Source organism: Xylocopa sonorina, chromosome 3 (genome assembly GCF_050948175.1).
Source record: "Xylocopa sonorina isolate GNS202 chromosome 3, iyXylSono1_principal, whole genome shotgun sequence".
NCBI lineage: Eukaryota > Metazoa > Arthropoda > Insecta > Hymenoptera > Apidae > Xylocopa > Xylocopa sonorina.
The window spans coordinates 12,877,730-12,900,675 of record NC_135195.1 but is presented as its reverse complement, the minus strand read 5'-3'; the positions used below and the strand labels follow the sequence as shown (position 1 = coordinate 12,900,675).

The window sequence follows — 22,946 nt, the reverse complement described above, 5'->3', positions numbered from 1 at the left end:
ACTTCGAACATTTTTTCGGATTACGGAAATTGGGTAGAGGAGTGCGTTGAAGTTCTAAATTATAACAGAGCTTTAATATTTATTTTTTTTTTATGGAAGGTATTTAATCCCGTACAATGCCATGAAATTTTCATGGAATGTTATTCGAGTGTAACTCGTTCATATTAATGCAATTCACATACCGGATTATTCGTAGAAAAATGTTTGATTCGTATTATTTGACGTAATCTGCTTTGGAGATGGTCTGAAATTCTTTCCGACGAAACTTTTCAATTTTTTGGGTGAACGCGCACCATTGAATTTTTCATCTGAAATGCAAACAGAATTACGGTTTCACGGCATTTAAAGAGATTTTATACGAGTATCACGAACGTTGAGTAATTTTAATTTTACATTTCGCGCGCAGCTAAAATCCGATTAAAATTGTTTTCTTGTTAGTAATTCAGAATGTACAGTTACGACGGGCGCGTGTGCTGCGGATGAAAATTTTATGTTCTCCACACGCTTCGATAGCAGAGGCAAACATTTTTGTTTACTCGCGTTGCAATATTACTGGGTATAAAATGTATCTACCATGTTATTAAATACTTTTTCCCAACAACTGTTTCATGCGTCTTGTCAATGCTTTTCGCCGTAGCAAAAACAGGCATTAATTCTCGAGAGGCGTTTTCATTTTTAACGCGTTAGCCGTAACTTTAATCATTGACGCACGCTATTGGTAACTTGGAATGAAATATCGCAACAGTAGCGTGACGGGGTCTATCGCGAAACAATTTATCACACGGTATCTCTCCAATGAAATAAACACTCTGAAGAGATTATACATTTAATAAATTTATTCGCGAATCTTTGTCCTTTTTTACGTAAAACTTTTCTCCCGTCGATTAAGGGAACTTGAAAATACTCGAAGGAAAGTATTCGAACGGATTATGTAAAGTTTCTTTAATTAATGCAAAAAGAAGTTTTATGCGGGAAGAAACGACGCGAGTTTCGGGAAAATAAAACGTCGTTTACGGTCTTGTTTACCCGCGGCCTTTATTTATAATACGCACGGTTACTTGCGTAAGGCAACAACCGCAGTTAATACTTAATATCAACGTTGAGCCACGTAACGAACACGCAACAATAAAACGTTCGCGCATAAAACACTTTGAGCGTAGACCGCAGGAAAGAAAAAGCGAAAAATAGGTCGGACAAACCACTCCCCGTTCCAATCGCTCCTCGCAACTAGCAAACTTTCACCGAACTCAATATTTTATCCAACTTCCTCCATCGAACCGTATCCTTATTACCCCCGGCACAAAGAAGCACGCTCTGTACTTCGTAAACGAGCTCCTTTCCTTCCCAACCGACGCGAGATAGCGATTGAAGCAAAGCGAGAAACTGGCTTCGAAGGATCGTCTACCTTGCCCTCTGCATCCTGTCGCTGGTATACAGGGTGTTGAAAGCAGATCGTGCATCTATGCTATCTCATTTTTAAATCGCAACTAGAGAGAAATCAGAAATTCCCTTCGATCTTTATACATTAAAACTTTTGCATTTCATTGACTGAAATAATCGCAGTTGAAAAATCGCCTCGTACGAACTCGTTTGGTTAGTTTTGTTTCCTCGAACCATTCCTGTCACGATACTGTAACTCGCGCGAAACACCCCGTGTATCGTAGAAACGATAACGCGAAGATAGCGTAACCTCGAGCGAGGTTCGATCTCGAGAAGTTTCGATTTTCGAAACGGAGCAGCGCTCTTTTTCAATTCAACTCCGCTCGGAATGACACCGGAGGTCGAGCTGTCGAGGAAATACGCGGCGATTTACGTGCAAATTACAGCTCGTTGTTCGCGGGCAGGGGTTTCCAATCGCGAGCGCGGACCGCGATCCAAGAATCAGCTCGCACGCCCGAAACCTCGTCCCGGAAATTGCAATGTATCCGGCGAACGAAGTTGCCGGATTGACGCGCGTGTGCGCGCCCCGGCGAGCCGCCGCGCGAAAGTAATTAAAGCTTCCGTGCTTCCGGCCCGTTGCCGCGGGAACTCGTTGCGTCAGAGCTGACCCACCCTACTGTCGTTTCGTGTACGAGATGGAATCGAAAGTTTTCCGTCCGCCATGCCAAGAAACGGAGAGTCCCGCGTTTGTTTCGATCTCCTCGAATGGAGCAACAAACATAGAGGAAGAGGTTCGTTTTCATAATTTTTTTTTAATTGAAAACCAAACGTTTGGATCTTTGTGGAATATAAATTTCAAGTATAATTTCTCGCGTTCATTGACGCGTGTTTCTGAAACGGTGCCTCGTCAAAGTAACAAATTTTCCATTCAGCGCGCGTTCCTTTACCTGGCGCCAGTGATTGCAGAATTGATCGGCGCAAGTTAAATCGCGGAAAAAGAACGAATTTGTGCGGGAAATGAAGAGCGAGAATTTCGAATGGAATTCTTTGACGGTACACCGGTTTTATTGAATGCGATATTGCATTTCAGAGTAATTCTGTATACGATACGTGCTTTTGTTCGGAACACTTTATATTGTGTTTAGTCTGTCAAACGTTCTCTCGCCCGATACAATGGCCGATTCGAATACAGTCGATATAAAAAAAGAGAGAGAGAGAGAGAGAGAGAGAGAGAGAGAGAGAGAGAGGAGGGCGTACGTGGACGAACATTTACAATGCTTCACAGATTTTTACGCTGCAGCGTTGAACTCGATGAAATAACAGACCGGCGAAATCTTTTGTAGATGAAACAAGAGCCGTGATTGGCGGGCTGTTTACACACCGCATTGGAAACCAAAGGGAGAGCCAATTTTCTAGAAACCCGCGATATGAGAATTTCCATATCGATCTCCTCAAATTATAGTTACATAAAGAAGTCGTCCCCATATTTCGCAAATTTCACGTGCACGCGTGTGCGTCTATGCTCGCCCGTATGGAATTCAAATATTGGATCAATGTAATTGCATCGCGCGATCGAGTGGTACGCTAGGATCTTGTTGGACCGATGAAATAGTTTCATTCACGATTCATAAACATTTGCCTACCGACCAGGTTGAAAAACTTACCGCTGGAATTTCCTACTTTCGCCTCTTCCCGTAATTAACCCTCCTCTCCTGTAATATCGAGATTGATTAAAATCGTTCGTTAGACCTCGCTCGACTCGGTACCGATTCGCGTACCCAAAAATGTCCGCCTGTCACGGTCGAAATTTCGTTCGCTCGTGTCAGAAGAATGGTAATTCGTGTGTTTTACGTTACAATTTATTTCCACGGTGAACGAAACCGACTGTGGATGCGAGCGGGAAGAAAAAAAAGTTGGAAACCGTGGAACGACGAGGCGTCGGACAGCAATTATCCGGAGCGCGAGCGTTCGCAGTGAGAAATTGCCCCGTCGCAAGTTACACGGCTCGTTAGCATAATTGTCGTGGGGCCGCGGTGTCATTTTTCGCCGATTTAGCCGCGCGGGGGTGGCACAGCGAGCTATCGATTTGAACGAGTCCGGGGTAGACGGCGAAGCCAGACGCGTCTGGCCACCCTCGTCGTGCTGGTATCGTTTTAACTGGAACGGGAAGCCTCTTCGCGGTGTCTTAACCGGAATTTGGCCGCCGCGAAGAGGGCGAACAACCTCGGGATCTGCTTCATTTATATCGGCCGTTGTACGTGTTCCACGTCCCGCGCCGGCTCGTTCCCGGGATTTGTCTGTCGGCCGAGGGAAAATAAAGGTTGACAAATACCCTTTTAGCCGTGCTCGAGATTCGAGAGGATCGCGGAGGATAGATTGGCCGGCGGATTGCCTCGCGAGCGCTGTATTTTTAACTAAAAAGATATTCCTCTGTGCCTCGCGCGGCGTGTCTCTCGCGTGGAACGTGTTGTAGGGTGATCGGGGAGATTGCTCGGGTGGATCACCGGGGGATAAAGTGTTCGTCTCGGAGTGAAAGATGGGGAGTCGAAGTGATTCGAGGATCGTTCGTTGGGGGAGCTTTTTCTTTATTTATTTGATGTATCGCGGCGGTGGACGAGATACGCGGAGAATGTTATATTTACCGATATATATAAAACAGCGACGTATATTCGCGTCCAATCATTGTACGCGTATCACGCGCGCATACAACGTCGAATCTTCCACGAAGTTTCTTGTACAATGATTATTTGCTACACCACTTTCCGACCGAATCGAATTTAGTTTCAATTAGCGGTTGTTGACAAATGTAATGGATACGCGGAATAGCTACATTTTGTAAACTTGTTGTATAAATCAACGGGTTGAATAGAGGCGAGAAACGGCGCGCACAGATTTACGATGCATTAAAATACTCGTTTGTGTCTAGACTGTTTGGCTCGGTTCAGGGAGGTATTCGTGATGGAATTTAATTGACGAGCTCTCTACTATTTTCCAACGAAAGATTCCGAATTCGCTTCGATGTTTCAAAACAGGATGATTAATCGAATCAGTTACAGGGAAACCCGTCTCGTGTGTTAATTCCCTCGGTAAATTAATTCCACCTTCTCGAGCAATATCTAAATGTTTTCAGGTCTTGTCTTAAACACATCCATCGTCTCACGAAGAAAATATACAATAATATTACTGACTATTTCGTACGTAGTTTCGTACGAGTATAATAACACATCAGAATCCGATGCATCGCAAAATTCAACTTTTCGCAGTTTCCTCATCGCTTTCGTAACCACAAGCCGCATAATTCCACGCAAAGGTTCAAATCCATTAAAGTCGCTACAACAAAGTTCATTATTATCCATGAAAATCGTTGAACAGGATTCGTAATATCCTTGTGCTCCGATAATCCGTCTCGTTAGGAGCATTCAGGGGGTCGTATTAACCCCCGCGCGCGGCTGTAATCCTTGCGAAGAACTGATTCCCGTGGCGCAGCCTCTGAAAAGAGCCGTTTCATTTCGAGCCGAATTAACGGTGGACAAAAATTGTCGTCACGACCGAGCAGCGACCGTCGAGCAATTATCTCTATTAATCTCTCGCATACTGCATCGACGCCATCGTGTTTAGCCCCTGTGCGCGATGCCAGCCGAGTTTTAATATCGGCATGTTTTAAATCGTATTAGCCGCGGATGGATGGAAATGAAATAAAATTAATTGTTCGTCGCGCAAGAATAATCGTTATTGGGTCGGTCATTATTTCAATTGCTGTCGGAACATTTAATGAAACAATCGACGACGACGCGTCGAAAGACACCCGGATGACGAGAGGGTTGATCACGTTTTACGTGGGTTTCTTTACTTCCTGAAAATTTTCTTGAAAAGTAAAGTACGCGAATGTCACTGCTTTCAATCAGCCGCTTAATTAAAAAAAATCGATTTTCCCGGATGATTTGGCTTGAATAAAAAATTCAACTTCCCCTCGTAGACTATTGGTCGGACAATTTAGGTGTCGGCCGCGACGTATAATTAACGTAACTTCAAAGAAAGCGGTTACTTGGTCGATTAACGTCCCTGGTCGATACGAACGCCCACCGTTCGGTTAATTACCGGCAACGAAACCGAACGGGAGAGGCTTGTTGGACGTTTTATGATCAACAGTCCAGACGTGGACAGCGCAAAAGGAAAGAGTAGAGTCTGGCACCGGGAGTGATCCAGAATTCTCATTCAGAACAGACGTACGGCGAACGCTGACATTATCGTCTACGCGAGTCCTTCGAGCTCGGTTTCTTTCGGTTAACAGAAAAAAAACGGCCAGTCCGGAGCTTGTTTTAGCGTAATTACCAAGCTCAAAGGGGGTATAACCGGTTAATCGAACGGATTGATCGGCGTGGCCGCTGAAATCGTCGTACCAAGGTACGCTCGCCGAGCCAAAAGCAATTTAAACGAGCAAATGGACGTCGATCGTTTAACCGTACGTTGCTAGTTTAATAGATTGAGCTCCTTTTCGGGCCGGCGGATCGGCCGTGGAAAATGGACGAGAGACGTGGATATGGTACGTCCGAAATCAATTGCTCGTCGAAGGCCATTTCATCCTCCCTTCTTTATACGTTTCACCCTTTCGAGCATGTTCCGTGCGTTATCTGATACATTTTATATGAGGACGCTCCGAGGATGTTCGTTTAAATTCCTGGCGCTCGAAATAAGGTAATATGGGACGGGTAAATGGATGGAAAAGGGGTCGAAATGGGATCGGATTTACCGAATTGGTACGATCGCGTTTATTCCTTCGCCACGGTTATGACTCAGCACGACTCTGTAAAAACTTGTCGAACATTACGATCGCGAGTTTGTATTTCAATTCACTGATCGAACAAATGAGATTGATCGGAATTTCTGGAACGCTGGCGAGGTTTAGGGGCGCGCGCGACGAACGCGACAGACGCGTCTGCCAGCCTGATTTAATCACGAGAGGCTGTTTGTCAAGGGCGGCGGTTCGAATGCGGGTGGGCCGTCACCCTTTCCTCCCTGCCCTTCCTGCGGGACGCGTCCTTCCCTGCTTCGCGGGGGCCCGGTGACTCGATTAGGCTACTTATAGCTCGTTTGTCAACGCGATCGTTCCGTACCAGCGACCCTCTCCGAATCCTCGCTACACCGTCTCCTTAACTTTAATGAATACGCCCAGTCTGGCAAGGAGTCGACGCTTTTAAGCCATTTTCCAGGGTAGTTTGGGAAAGTTAGCGAATGCCAGGGGCTTATTTAAACGGGATTCGGTTTTATTGCCCCTCGATTGAAACGTTTCACCGTATTTGCTTCCCGATAGGAGCAGCGTCTTATAAAATGCATTTACGTAGAAGAGGAAAACGCGATGTTGCTATGCGCTCCAAATGTGCTCTATGATTAACTGTAAATAGAGTTTCATTGCGATCGAATACAATCACCAGCTCATCGAAACGTTCATTTCTGATCATGGAATTATCCACGGAAGAGCTTGTTCGTTGCATCTCCATCAACGAATACACCAGCCACTGTATCACGCAATGTATGGAAGCCGTTCGTTGCCAGTCGCGCAATATTCCAGCTGTCGTCGCGTTCGAAGGTTCGCGCGCGAGATAAATCGGCGAGCAATCCGTTCGACGGGACGCGAAGACGATTCTTTCAGCCCGCGGCGCGACTGGAAGGTGGTCAGACCGTTCCGTTTAATTAACCAGCGAGACAATTGAACACGCAACGCGACGAACGCTGAAAATATCGGCGGCGTTCGACTTTCCTGGACGCGACAGGTGGATCGATGCGTGTCTTTTCTGAACGGTTTCGACAGCTGTTGTGGCACTGTCTATTCGGGAGAAAATACACGGTCACTTTGGTTGATTAACATTGGATTCACGGAACGCTCGGAACGGTAGAGATCGTAAATATTATTTTTTTTAACACTTTATGCTGAATCGTGATTGATGCAATAACAGGAATAACGTGCTTCTGTGAATTTCACACGAATCTTGCGAGTTCCCGTTGTGGCTACATCAAATGTCGTTGGACGTTCCGACGAAATTTGCTTCTGGATCGAAGGAAACGTTTCGTACTAGCCGCTAGTCGATGTGCCTGTAGCCGGTGGCACGAAAAAGGGGCAGGAGGGATTTATGTAGCACTGGAGTGTTGGTACGCCGGATAATTCCGTTGCAACGGTTTACGAGGTCGTAAAGACTTGAGGGACTCTGTACAATTATTGCGACAATGAACATTGAGATCGATTCGCAGATTACTTGCGCTCCGGTAATAGCTTCTAATGTACTATCAAGATTAACGAGAACATTCATAATGCGGTATAATGGCACGTTTAATACGATCACCGAGCGATCGATAAAGAAATTGCTATTATTAAGCGTAATTTTCCACTCTGATCTGTATATCTGCGTACGCTCTCTGACGCAAGACGAACGTGTATCTATCCGCCGGTATTTCCTTTCATTCTTTCCTCTCGATTATCGACGACACGCTACTTCTTAAGGTAGCATTAACACCTAGTTACTTCTATTTACCCTACAGTATCAAGATACCATTATCTCCCCGGCTCCATCTGCCATACATTACTTCAACCCTTACCATCCTTCATCATTACCGTAATACGGATCGCTATCTCGAGGCTACGTCGTCTTTCGCTAATAAATCAATCATCCTTTCCACCTATCCGTTCGGATCGTCGACAAATTCATTCTCCCCGTGCCTGATATCCCATCACCTTCCATCCCCATCCTACAGTCCAGTTTATGAATGAAACATTATCGTTCAGAAGCGACGGCACCGGCCCCGGCTCGACGTGGACCAAAATGGCGCAGTCCTATCGACTGCGCCTCGACACCTGCTAACCGCACGAAGTCGATGCGGCGTAAGACCCGTTAATCGAGCGAATGCAAAGGTCGGGTCGAAACCAGAATTATCCACGACTGCATCATTACCGGTGACGCTGTGCACGTCGCGTTATCCTTGAGAGCGAAGAGTTGTCGGGGCGAGCGGGCTTATGAAAGAAGCGAAAGGAATTCAGTTATTGCACGATGTAAATTTCTAACAGAACACACGACGACTTCAAACAAAGGCCGACGTTTCTCATCGTCGATACGTACGTGCACGTGAACGTGTAAGATGCATCTATCGATCTCGAACCGATCTTCTTCGTTAGAACAACAGTCAGCAGAAGAACCCCTTGCATTCGCGTCTCAAAAGGATCTCCACCGTGTGCCAACAGTATCCTTTTTCCTCTCTCTCTCTCTCTTTCTCCCCACGCTCCATAAATACCGCGTCTTTAAAAGAACCTGCTCTGCCTCGAGGTGCTCGAACACAAGAACACCAACGAGGGATCGTCACGAGCTCGCTGCTGATTTTCCTCATCGTCGGTAGGTCGTCGCGTCGGTACACGCGTCTCCAGTATTTAATAATTGCGCGGGAACGGTATTTTCCTTCTGTCTCTTCTCCCCATTCTTTCTTTTGATTTTTTCTTTTTTTGTTTTTATCAAAGCGACGCAGAAGCGGCTTTTATCTTGGCCTCGCGGCGGTCTCGGCCGCCCAGCCGGCCGGAAAAGCCATTATTTCACCATCTGTCTGAGCCAGCGTTTGACTAACTTCGCTATGCGTCGCTAGGATTTCCGTCACGCGTAAATGCTCTTTATGACTCCGCGCCGCGTCGCCCTTCCGCGGCTCGGCGTCCCTGCTTTTTATCAAATCCTCCCTCCCTTGGCGCCCGGAGGTCGTTCCGCTCGTGATTATCGCGACTTCAAGAGGGTGCTGTGCTCAAAGTGAATCTGTCTGCTTCCTGGGAAGAGGCCGAATGATTCCCACGATACTCGAACAAACATGGACGCACGTGTTTCTTCTTTTCTTAGCGAAAGAGAAAGAAGGGTGTACACGCATGACAGAACAAATTCGCAACCCTTCGCGCGAGCGTCTATTCAAAATTCTTCGAAACACCACCGCACGCAATACTTATCACCGCGTCGAGCGTCTTAATCCCATCCTTCTTAAATCATCGGACACATCGCGCCAAAGAGAGCAGAGAGCGAAAACAGGAACGGTATCAATGACACTCGACATCCTGTCACGGCGGAGCGCGCTTCCACCAGCGGCGCCTATCGTCCTCGGGGTATCGCTGTACGCGTCGTCGCGCTAATCTGACAGCGTCACCGTTCGCATCGACAGCTAGATATATCAGCGATCACCTGTTAATCGGATTTATTCGGAGTCATACGCGTGCCTCGCGTGAAACACAGAACGGATCGTTGACTCTCTTTTCGAAACCAGCGCGCTGTCGCAGAGAAAAACCCTGACTGGAAATCGGTAGAAATCTCGACTTGTAGCTTTTCTCAACTAGCGACGATGGTATTGCTTGCTGGCTGGCTTTTGACTGGTTCGGTTTCATTTTCGTAGCGATGCAACGAAGTTCGCACGATTTTATTTCGGTACGCAAGTTCACTTCGCACGACAGGATCAGGTCCCCGTTGACGTATCGAAACCAGTCGCGCGTCTCCGTTTCTTTCTCGCGACGTGACGCGAAAATTTATTTTGTCGCCTGACGTCTCGCGAGACTGGTCTTCCCGTCGCCGCCAGGGGCTAAAAGCATTGTCTGATGGGAAACCCTTATCGTCTCACCACGCTCCCGTTGACGACGCCGCGTTACGAATTGAAGCGCGATCACGGAGGAACCGCGCGCCACGCTGTTTCCGGTAATAAATGGTGGACCGCTGGAGGATGGATGACGTTCCTGGGCATCGGGTGTGAACGAAGATTGTTCAGGGCGGTGCTGGAGTCTAATGATCGAAAAGTACACGCGCAAAACAGTGTAGCTGGCACACGGCATAATAAATACTCGCGGCTGGCTGGCTCAGCCGAATCCGCACCCCTCGCGTCGTCCATCTTTCCTGGAGCTTAACACCTCGTTTCCCGAGCGCTTTGTATCGGCAGCACGTACCGTGCCGCTTTGACGAATCGAAATGAACGACACGAAATATTCATTCCCGGTACAGGCTATCCCGGCGAGCAGGTGTGGAGAACGATCGAGCAAGGTTGTCTTGGGCTGCTGGTTCAAGGTTGGTTGGTCGTCGCTTGCGGAGAACGAAACGGCAATAGCTCGCAGTGGCGCCAACCTGGCGCGCGCTGACTGTTCTCCGACTCGCCTCGTACCGCGGAAACCGCGGGAATATCTAAAAATACGACGGTGTTTCGGTGATTTTTATCTCGAGACGGGTCGTATCACGGTTCTGTTACGTTGGAGGACTGGTTCGCTTCCTCCTTGGAACGCGACCGGCAAAGGGATATCTCTATGGGAGTCTAGAACGATCGTTGCGGAGGCTTAAGCCTCGTACACGCTGGTACGGACGAGCGACTCGTTTGCTAATGTTCTGCGAGTGAATCTAACTTGAACCAAAATCTGTCCTCGATCTAATCCTTAAGTCACCCAGTACAGCTATCTCGAATCTTACCTCGATGCTTGCAAATGTTTGCAAGGGAACCTGATCTATTTGAGGCTGGACCTAACCTCTATCATAAGTCCAACTCAAACATTCGTAGCCGTTTCAGAAGGTTTCCAGCTATCGTCGACGCTTCGAAAAATTTGAGATACCTCATATTCGTATATCTTTCCTCTCGATCGGTGGATACGCGGCTTAAGAGCCGCGTTGCTAATCGCAGAGTTGTTTGTTGTAATAACTGTACCAATAATCTCGGTGATTTTACACCGCGCAAGAAACGCGCCGCGCCGCGTGGAAACACTCTCGCGATAATTAGCCGGTTTGTTTCCAAGTTTTTCCTCGGGAAGGCTAAGCGCACCGTTAGCAGCCGCAATTTTTACGTTCCACCGGTGAGAACGGTGGTTAAAGCCTGTTAGGAGGTCTGAGGGAAGACGGAAGGATAGAGAGTTTCTAGCTTAAAACGTCTCTCGAACCGCGAGGCTGTTAAGGCTTGCCCTCTTTGAAGTTTAGAATTGCACGTGATTACGCTGCGATTGCTTATTAACCGGTTCGCTCTTTATGGTTACAGGAAATAAATGCTCGCGTTAATTTGCTGAACCTAGACGGCGATGGTTTTTGTCGGCCGTCTCTGGGTTACGAGAAATGGGAGCTGGGAGGTGTACAGCATGAAAGGAGGAAGTTAATTATTGCTATCTGCTCCGGAATTTCGCGTGGCACAATGGCCCGTTGTACGAGAGCCGTGGAAATTTATGAAGTTTGGAATTTTTAGGAACTCGACCGCGTTGAAATTGAAAAATTCGAAACCACTGAAAATTAGATTCGAAGCAGTCGAGAATTATACTTCCGCGAGCATCTCACCGTTTCGAGTCAATAGCTCGTAATCAGAGCTTCGTTCGCAGGATCACGCTTGTTTAGATTCGAAACTGAACGCGTTTCGCTGCTTCTTCATCGTTTCGATGTGTCGATGGCGAATTCCCAGTGCTCCATCGTCGTCGAATGTATCGATCAGCTGAATCGACATTGCTGGAAACGCCAGCGAGGAACTGCAGATTGGAAAGCAGGGGTGCCGATCGAGGGGCCGTTCGTGGACGCTCGAAGATAGGCAAAATCGTGCTGTCCGTTATCAGATCCGATGTTTCGCGCTGTTATCAGGGTCTGCCACTGAAACTGTCACGCTCGAAATGATCACCGCCCCGGCTAGGACCGCAGTAAACCACGTTAGTGCTTGTACAAACGTTCGCATAATACCGCGATACTTCACCGACGTTTACTGCTTCAAAATTCAGGACGCAATTTGCGAGCAAAGGTAGCCCGAGAAATTAGTTTCGCGTGATGGAAAGTTGTAGATCGCATGGGAGATTAGATTTGCGAATTAACAATTTCTCTTCGCGATGGCACTCGTAGCAACTCGAGGAGGAAACGAGGAAATGTATCAACAAATTGTAACGAAGGGCGGAAAGAATGTACGCGCGTAATTGAACGCGAACGCGTGTACCGACGCGATGGCACAGCAGATATACTTTTCATCAAGCTTAATAGCTGCGGATATCGTTGAAAATTGAACGTTATTTTCCGGGCATTTAACAATCCTCGCGGCTACGCGCTTTCGATTGATATCAATTATTCGTCGACCATCCGAATTCGTGAATTCCTGCTGCATCCGCTTTTGAAAAATGTTCGCTCGTCGAGACCAGTGCTCGATAAATGTATCGACGCGAGCGGACGTGAATAGATCTAGGCGCACCCTCGGACGGATTAATCGAACGTAGCATCGGACGTTAATTTCAGAACTGCGTTTACATTTACAAGTTCCGACGGATCGTTGCCAATAAACGTTTCAGAAATTAAACAACTTTCGCACACCAATCTAGAGGAGACTAATTCGGTCTCATCCGCGAGGAAAGTCGGCTCATGCTATACACGCATCTAACAGAGACTAATGCCTCGCGGTTAGGGTTCTAGGGACTTGGAACTCGCGTATAGCAAATTTATGAGTTAGAGATTATTGGAATTTATACGTTCCTATAGCGCGAGCTTTGCTTAAGACACGCATCATTTATCCAAGCGTGGACGCATCCGCTGGCAATAACCCTCTCCTCAACCCTTGGTACGAGCCACGGGCTCATCACGGTCGATCGAGCGGAAGCCAGTGGCTGTCGCGAAGGATAACCCGGATTTAGCTCTTTATCCGCGTTCTTTGAGGAGTCGATCCCAGCTGGGGACAAGTGCGGCGCTAAGGATACCTCTCGATCGAACCTCTCGATCTCTACCATTACTATCATTCTCTGTTCGCAGATCGTACCTGGTGGACGAGGACGGGAAGCACGCGGCACGGAGGCAGGGCACCCTCGTTAAACCGGGGCAACGACGGATTCCACTGGGAAAAACGGTTGACGATGAGCTAGCGACACGACGATGAGGAGGATGAAGCAGCGCGTGCTGCTCGCCTGGCCATGGTTGTGGCTGTGGCTGTTGGCGGCCACAGCGGGCTCCCCGTCTTCCGACACGTTCGCGTCGACCACCTTCCCATCGCCAGCAACCAGCGGCGGCAGTAACGGTATCACTAGCTCGGTCACCAGATCGTTCTCGCTGACGGTCCCGTCGTCCACGTCCGCCTCGTTCACGGAGGACAGTTCGTTCCCGTTCGTCCACGAGTTCCGTTTCACCCAGCCGTCGTACAACGCCTCGATACCGGAGAACTCGATCGGGAAGACGTACGTGGTGCCGGACGAGAGGATGGGCATACAGCTGGCCTCGCCGGACACCGACTTCGACATACGTTTCCGCATAACGAACCGCGACAAGTTCTTCAAGGCGGAGGAGCGCACCGTCGGCGATTTTTGTTTCCTATTGATTCGGACTCGAACCGGTAACATGGACGTGTTGAACCGCGAGAGGAAGGACCGTTACGTGCTCGAGGTGCACGCGAATCTGACTAAAGGCGAGGGGAAGAACAGAGTGACCGTAATGGAGGCGGACACGACCGTCGTGGTGACCATCCTCGATACGAACGACCTGAACCCGCTGTTCTATCCTACCGAGTACGAGGCTACGATCACGGAGGACACGCCTCTGCACCGCAGTGTACTCAGGGTAATAGCCGAGGACGCCGATCTCGGCAGGAACGGCGAGATTTATTACAGCCTCGCGGAGGAGACCGATCAGTTCGCCGTTCACCCGGTCAGTGGGGTAATAACGCTCACCAGGCCGCTCAGGTAGGTCCGCGCGTAATTGATTTCTCGTGTTTCGTTTGACGAGCCCGCGGATCCTCGATCCACGCCTCGGGTACGACCTTTTAAGACCCTTTACTCTCCGCTAACCTTTAGCTTCGCCGCGAACGTACCAGCCGTTCGAAAGCTCCGAGTTGTTTAGAAAACTTGTATCGCGCGTGAACCAGGAAATATCCCGGTAAATTTCATTTAGACTGTCCGTATGAAACGATGCTAGACTGTGCGGAATGCCTCTCGCGCTCACTTCTGATTACCGTTCGAGTTTTTTCGTCTCTATCGAGATCGCGTTTCGCGAGGTGAATATATTGGATCGCGAAGCACATTGCCGGAACGCTTTTGAAATAGGCGAGATCGACGTCTGTACTCGTGGTCGCTTCGAGGCAGAAAATCGAGTTGCGAGTAAAAGTTCGAAAGTATACTCTCCGTTATTCGCGAGTATATTTCGAGTTTGACAGTTCCGCGAGAGCGTGCGTGGAATCGTTCAAGATGTAAATTAGCTTTTCTTCGACGCGAGACAAGCGTTTTGTCAGCTATTCGCAACGATAATCGATCTGTTTCCCCGACTGTTAGATATTCGGAACGAGCGATCCACGAGCTGGTGGTGATGGCAAAGGACCGCGGCGCCCTGTTCCGCAGCAGCGGGAGCAGCAGGGTCAGCACGGCGAAGGTGACGATCCGCGTGCGGCAAGTGAACCTGCACGCGCCCGAAATCTACGTGCACCACTTGCCGGACATCGTCGAGCACTCGAACGCGGACATATACGCGATCGTCAGGGTGGTCGACAACGACGAAGGTGTCCACGGTCAGATCGCGAGCCTGGACATCGTGGGCGGCGACCCAGCGGGCCACTTCAGGATACGGCCAGCCGGAGGACCGCACTCCGGCGAGTACAACATCGAAGTGTTGCACCTATTGGACAGGGAGGCCGCGACCCAGGGTTATAATTTAACGTTGCGCGCGATGGATCGAGGTGTGCCGCAGCGTTTCAGCTACAAATTCGTCCCGGTCCATTTGGCGGACCTGAACGACAACGCGCCCGTGTTCAGCCGCGAGATCTACGAGGTGAGGGTGCCCGAGACAGCCCCGATCAACACGCCTGTGATCGGGCTTAAAGTGACAGACGCCGACGAAGGGAGGAACGCGTTGGTGTTCCTCGAGATCGTGGGCGGTAACGAAGGTGGGGAATTCTACGTGAACGCTGGCACGGGCATGCTGTACACGGCGGTGAACCTGGACGCGGAGAAGAAGGCGTTCTACACGCTTACGGTGTCCGCGGTGGACCAGGGGAACGCTGGTACCAGGAAACAGTCGTCCGCGAAGGTCAAAATCAACGTGGTCGACACGAACGACAACGACCCGACGTTCGAACAGTCGGAGATGGAGGTGTCGATCGACGAGAACGAGCCGGCCGGCACCGCGGTCGTGAAGATCACCGCGAAGGATCGTGACTCGGGCGAGAACGCCTACATCTCGTACAGCATCGACAATATACAGAAGGTGCCTTTCGAGATCGACCACTTCTCCGGTATCGTCAAGACGAAGCAGGTGCTCGACTACGAGACCATGAAGAGGGAGTACCTGCTCCACGTACGGGTCAGCGACTGGGGCCTGCCCTACCGGAGACAGGCGGAGATGCAGCTGCACGTGAAGGTGCGCGACGTGAACGATAACAGGCCGCAGTTCGAGAGGATCGATTGCACCGGCCACGTGCCGCGGTACGTGCCGATCGGATCGGAGATCATCACGGTCTCGGCCATCGACTTTGACGCCGGCAACATCATCAGTTATCGCATTGTCTCCGGGAACGAGGACGGCTGTTTCGCCCTGGACTCCGCCAGCGGCGTCCTCTCCGTCGCCTGCGACCTGTCCGACGTCAAAGTGAACGAGAGAACGGTCAACGTCACCGCCACGGACGGGTCTCACTTCGCTGACGTGAACCCGGTGCACATGCACCTGGTGAACGCGAAACGGAACCTGGGCTCGCAGGGGAGGATCCTATCGGATCAAAGCGGTGCGTTCGAGTGCCGCGATACAGGCGTCGCGCGGCGACTAACGGAAGCGATCGCCGCCGCCGAGAGGAACAACATGCCCTCGAAAGACGACGAGTACACCCTGACCCCCAGTAGATACGGGGAGAACGTGCACGCGCCTGAATTCATCGATTTCCCCAGCGAGATTAAGGCGAACGAGTCCATAAAGATCGGCACGACGCTGGTCAAGATACGCGCCAGGGACAGGGACTTGGACTACAACGGGAAACTGGTATTCGTAATTTCGAGTGGCGATCGGGACTCGGTGTTCGGTATAGATCCCGACACAGGCGACCTCAATATAATTGGTCATCTGGACAGGGAGCGGGAGAGCGAGTATTTCCTCAATATCAGCGTGTACGATCTGGGCAAACCGCAGAAGTCAGCGTCGAGGATGCTACCGGTGACGATCCTCGACGTGAACGATAACGCGCCCAAGTTCGAGAAGTCCCTCGCCAGCTTCAGGATCTCGGAGACCGCGTTGAACGGGACGAACGTGTGGCGCGCGAACGCCACCGATGCCGATCTCGGTGAGAACGCGCGCGTCACTTACTCCCTGGTGACGGAGACGAACGATTTCCGGGTGGACCCGGTGACAGGCGTGCTGAGCGTTTTCGGCAGATTGGACAGGGAACGTCAGGAGATTTACGAGCTGAGAATACGGGCGCAAGATAACGGGGGCAAAGGAACGGACATGCCACCGTTGTACTCGGACGCCCTGGTCAGGGTTACCGTGGACGACGTGAACGACAACGCGCCCAGCTTCGCGCTCACCAGCTACACGGTCAAGATTCGAGAGGACGTGCCGGTTTGGACGGTGGTCGCGGTCGTGGACGCGACCGACCCGGACGAGGGCGCCGGGGGCGATATCGAGTACTTCCTGTCCGACGCCATGGAGAGCGAGGGCTATTTCAAAGTCGATAAAATGTCCGGGACCATCAGGACCACCCAGAGCTTAGACTTCGAGGAACGCCAGGTGCATACTTTGACGATATTGGCGAAGGACAGGGGCGAGCCGTCTCTCTCCTCCGAGACGATGGTTATTATCGAAGTGGTCGACGTGAACGAGAATATGCACGCGCCTGTGTTCGACGACTTCGTCATGTCCGCGAGTGTGTTCGAGAATCAACCGGTCGGGACCCTGGTGACGACTGTGCGGGCTAAGGACGCGGATCCGCTTGGCGGAGATTCCAGGGTTGGATACACCATTCGCGGAGGGGACGGCATCGGGATCTTCTCCGTCGACAACGAAGGTCAGTATTCGATCAACGTATTCGCCTACGGTTCGTCGTATAGAACCTCTTCCAGGCTTTATATTAAAAGTGTGAAATCGTATCGCGCTTTGGTAAACTTGGTGATTCGCGAGAATTAATTCAGCCAAGTTACTACTTCCGGTACAGCTTATCTCGGCTTGTTTTACGTCCTCGCGTTGTTTCCTCGGCCATTTTTCCGCGGTAAAAGGAAAAGTTGTTAGCAGGTGCAAATCGACTCCTCCGCCACGCCATCCGCTAAACGGAAAAATAAAACCGGAACGGAGAATATTAACGGGCAGTCGCGTGGTGCGACAATATTTAACTTTTTCATCCGATTAGCTTTAATCCAGTGCAATAATGGAAATTTATTGGCGTTGCAAAGTTGCTGAACAGGGTCTGACAGTTTCCCAGCAACAGGGTTCTACGTAAATCCATAAATTAACCGCAGTCAATTAAACTTGATATCCGTTGCGTTCAACTAGTGGGAACTGCGAAATTGTGGCACTTGAAAAATCCGGTTAAAGAAGTACATATATCCCCGATTTTTATCACGCGTTTATATTCGGCTTATGCGTTATCAACCAATATTTCATCTAATCTAATAACCTTTCACCCTTTCGTACATTTTTCGTTCCATAATCAGACTGTAAATTTTGCGCCCGCGTAATATCTTGAAACGCGAGAAATGTAATCGAAATGTATGCGCGTAACACGTAAAAAACGGCACGTCAACGCCGTGAAACGGTACCACCGACGTACGTATTTATGAAAAAAAAAAATATGAATTTCCATGTGTCCCGTTGGAAAAAAAGTCCGCTGGCTACTTTTTTACGAGCCATCGTGATAAAGGTTCCTCGGCTACCGTTCGTTTCGCCGAAGCAAAAGGGACAGGAAGCCTGGAGTCCTCTCGCGAGATGTCCATTAATGAGAAATTTGAATTTTAAACGAGCACCAGAATCAATCGGCGTGTCGGTGTAAACGTTTATTTAAAATCCGCCCGGCTTTTAAAGAGCAACGGCCGCGTTAAAACCGTCCTGCTGCCGTACCTGTCGTTTGCATATTAAATTTTTTTTATCGCCAACTCTTCGCCACTGCAGCGACGGCCAATTTAAATTCATTTCTTCCCGACTTTGAAATTTCACGCGCGAGATTCCACGCCTGTCTCGCACGAAACGATCGATCGACGCGCGAAAGTGTCGTCAGCGAGTTCTCGCGTTCTTTTAGGCCTGAACTTTCGTGCAATGCCTTCGACTGATGTCGCCTCGAAAGTATTCGAGCTTGGAAATCGATAGATTAAGTGGTTATCGAGGGAAGTTTTTCTAATATTAATGATAAGTAAAGTGTGCGCAAAGGATAGAGTAGTTAATATTCAAGCGAGTACGTATGCAATAAATACGTTCATTTCCATGTTTTCACAACCGTTCCAAGTCCCACGGAGAAATAGCTGAAGCAACGAGGCCAGAAAATCACGAAACGAAACCACCCACGTCGTAACAACGCACCGTTCTCTTTAAACGTAACATTCCATTAGCCGACCGGAAAAAGGTAATTCGGCTAATTCGCAACAGGTCAAGAAAGGGTGGTTCCATTGGCCGGTGAGAAATCGCCCGCAACGACCACTGTTTCCTTTGCAAAGCGTTCACGTTTTCGCCTGCGGAAGTTACGTTCGATGCTTAACCTCGAAGGGTGGATGGAGCGTAACGATACTTAAAAATCGCGCTCTCTCGTGCCGGTGGTAGCCGTTCCAATTTATTCTTCGTTCTTGGTGGCAATAGAACCAGCGCGTCCGCTTTTTTCGCTTCTTTCTCATCCGTTTTGCGTTGCCATCGGTCGATCGGATGAAAAGGAGGAGGAGCATAAACAAAATGGACAGAAAAGTGAAAGAAAAGATGAAAAAAAGGGGGTTGGAGATGCGCGCGGTTTCTGAAGCGCTTTTACACAGCGAGAGGGACGAGAACCGATGTTCCGTGGTCTCGAGCGCGGTCCGAAACGAAGTTACAGCGTCGCGGACCATTAAATACCGACGAAGCGGGTTTAATTGAATTATGGGACCCGCAAGAGGTCCCTTTTTTCTAGAACCAACTATGGTCGACCGTTATATCTCCGCCGCGGTCTCATTTCGCCGCGAAAATTATTCGAGAAGTCCCGCGTCATTCCGTTTAATAGTCGAACCCTTCTGGGGGTAGGTCTCATTGCTCAGTGGGATATTTAAATTTCGCGCAGCTCATAACTCATTCTTGGCGTGTGTAAATTGAGATTTAGTTTTGAAAAAATCCAAAGAAATGGTTAGCGCTTTTGTAAGTGGAAGAAGTCCCCCGTTTCTTTTACTTTCCTCTTTAGAATCGCAATCTGTCTTTCAGATCTGCATTTCAAATAAGAGAAAGGAACAAAGAATTTATAAAACACGAACAGCAGAACGAGGCTTCCAAAGATATTCATCACCAGCCGTAAGCGGGCTCCGAAACGCCAGCGTACTTTAAGAACGATTACAGGGACCACTCGAAAGGCGCTCCGGGACGGCGCGCACCCTCTTCGACGGAACTCGTTTTCGCGTTGTTTCCCTCGGCAGTCGCGGGCCGACTAATCCGAGCTTCCCTACCGGATCTCCTTATTTTTCATTTCAAGCTTAAACGAGCTATTTTCTCGAGCGAACGCTAGGAAAGCTCGAGACCAGTTCGGATTACTCGCAGCTCGACCAGCTCTCGGAGATATCTCCTAAAATCTCGTCGCGCCAACTCGTGTCCCCCCTATCCTCTCCTTCGCTCGCGGAGAAGTTGTTTAATTAATATAAACGCGTTGCAAAATGCGCCAGGCGTCGATGACTATCTCAAGCAAGTCTGCTCATTCTTTTTCCCCCGTCGCGATTTATTTTCTAATGACCAGTCGGTGGTTAGGCTCACGGCGGAGAGTGACTGTCGGACGCGGTGCGCGGCCATAAATTGGGTCCGGTGACGTTTCGATTCCAGTCGTACGTTTCGCGCGATAAAATGTATACCGGTAGGTGGTTGAAAAAAAAAAAAAAAAAAAATAACCTGGCCATCGTCCGCGCTTTAGTCACGTTCGACGAGTTTCCATCGTTCACCGGAACAGAATGCGGTCGTGCGCCGCGCGAGAGCACTCTCGCTCCGCGCCCTGCGGTCCGTGCCCTCGCTGCGAACGGGGTTACACGGGGCGCGAGCCCGTTCGAGCCGTTCCATCGATTCGCTTCGAGCCCGCCTGGCTCTGACCGGTCGAATTTAAAACACGCCACGTGGAAAATAATGCCCGGCTGGGAAACATTCCTGGATGCTGGTACCATCTAAGGGTAGTTTCTTACTCTTAACGTGGATTCGTTCGTTTCGGTGAAAACGGGGTAGATAGAAATGGCTGGATCGTTGCGTTATTGCAACGAGAGGTTCTTTCGAAGGAAGTAGTTAGCGCAGTTACAGTAACAGGACTAAGGGAGGAAAATGCTCGAAGCTCTTTGGCCGCTTCAGCGGACGAGGCTGCTTCAATTGCCGTTTTAACGGCTTAAGCTTGAATTCCATTTTGGAGGAAGATGTACGTATTTTTGTACGGTAGCCTTGTAACGTGATTAATCAAAAGGATAAGGAGATTTATCATTTTTATCTTAAACGAAAGATTTAAAATACATTCTTCTTGCATCACGTTGTTTCTCAACTACGGAGAGTATAATGTATTCTGACGAAGAGATGAATCGAAAAGTCGTTGATCAGTTCACTCTATGTACGAAAGAAACCCACTGTTCTACTCGGTTAAGTACATAGTTCTCTGTACGCGATGGTATATCAGGTGAGGGTAGTTCGTGCGCGGCTGAATGTGTGCCGCGCGGGGGTTGTATCGATCTCCCGTCGAGCAAAAATAATACATTGTCAGTGATATGCATATTCAGTCGGCGTAAATATTCATAAGTTGTGCCTTCGTGTTTGGAGCGTCGACCAATGGGTGACGTCGTTCGCAGTACTGGTATCGTTCCCAACAATGACGGATCTCGCGATCGCTAGCAGACAGTGAGAAGGTATTCGTGATGTTGAGCTCGTTAGACTCGTTCGACGGGTCCAACGTGGACTGTTTAGCGAACCAATGTTCAAATCTTTCCTCGAGTCAAAGGGCGTATCACTGCTTTTCTCGAAACCGCGATACACGCGTGAAAAAGAGGGTTCGAGGGTAGAATTGCCCCAGCACGAAGTACGTTCGCAAACGAACCTTCGATCCGAAGCGGTGGAGGTTTGTCGCCCCAACGGAGGCCGATTTCACGGACACGGAAGATTGCATCTGCGAAACGGGAACGATGGTGGGACCCGCGCACGGCCACGCTCGTTAGCGGGTCGCGCGTTTGTTCGTTCCTCGGTTCGTTGGGAGCAAACGACGTGGCCGGACGACGGGCTAAATTCGCCATGACGCGGTTTACCCGCTCGGCACCGCGAGGAAAATGCAGTTAAACTCTGATCACCGTAGAAAACTGGCCGCCGCACCTAGTTCGCGCTGCGATAGTGGGAGGCGCGTGTTTTCCGTTAAACGAGCGAACGCGTTATCCGGAGAGCCGTCGTCCACTTCGTTTCCCGCGGCTGTCGTTGCCTTACTCCATTAAATAAAGCTGCCTGTATCGAGTCGTGCACCTGTGCACACACGTACGTTTATCTATCCGCGTATCACGTTCATTATTCGGACAATGCGGATCGTGCGATTCAAAGCGTCGTCCTTGGACTAGTATATAACTGCGAGAGGGCTCGGGGGGTGGTTGTTTGCTGAATTGGTAGCGTTAACTGGTTTCTTGCTTTCTCTTTTATGGACGCGTTATATTATCACCCGAAGAGACACGAGGGATGTGTAGTTTGTGTTCTTCTGCAACTTGTACAGGCCAAACTCTTCGCGTTCGAACCGAAGACGCGTGCAGGTCTGGATTTAACCGGCACGATCTCTGGAGAACGGAGGGGAACCGTTGTCGCGCGGTCAGGCCGCGTAATTTCAAGCAGATGAATCGGTATCCGGAAACGGTTGACCTCTCCACCTTTTCCCTGGTCGGATAGCCCCGGGACGTGTTCTCTTTTTCTCGAGCGGTGGCGAGTTACCGTCTCAGAGGCAAAAGGTCCGCCACGATTCGCGCCGCTCACCGCGATAAGCCCGGTGATCCATTACAGGGAGTATTCGAAGAATTTCCGTGGACAAAGCTGTTGGAACGCGGGCCCTCGGTATCCCTTTCCGCGAAGAAAGGGCGAAACGAAACATTCTGCCCGCGCGTTAACGAGACTCGCAAGACCGCGGTCAGCCACGAGTTTCAACGAACCCGTCAACCGTGCTTTTCGTCTCTTCTTTCGCGCGCGCAGAGTTTACCCCCGGAAATTCTCAACAATATCAACTCGTCGTTTCGCGATAAGTGTCTGTAATAAATTTACGCGCTCGCTGCAATCGCGCACTTCCGCAGCAACAGTTCGCAGTTCGCAGTTCACCGGTGCCGTGAAATTAATTAAACCTCACGGACAGGTTTTATATGTACATAATTCTCGGACACGAAACTCGTCGATACGATGATGCGTGCGTGCACACCAACGCGCTCCGTCGACGGTGAACATCGACGTGGATCGGACAGAGAAGGAGGGCCCTCT

The 22,946-nt window shown here is 49.6% G+C and overlaps 1 protein-coding gene across 7 annotated transcripts in view; it reads left to right on the top strand.

Moving 5' to 3' along the window:
- Positions 1-22,946, top strand: part of Kug (FAT atypical cadherin kugelei) — a 484,763-nt gene that overhangs the window by 216,848 nt on the left and 244,969 nt on the right. For all 7 annotated transcript variants that reach the window (XM_076910965.1, XM_076910968.1, XM_076910967.1 and 4 more), the window contains exons 2-3: positions 13,122-14,041; positions 14,627-17,340. In XM_076910965.1, the coding sequence (XP_076767080.1) occupies positions 13,242-14,041; positions 14,627-17,340 (3,514 nt within the window). In that variant the 5' untranslated portion in view covers positions 13,122-13,241. The remainder of the gene's footprint in view (positions 1-13,121; positions 14,042-14,626; positions 17,341-22,946) is intronic.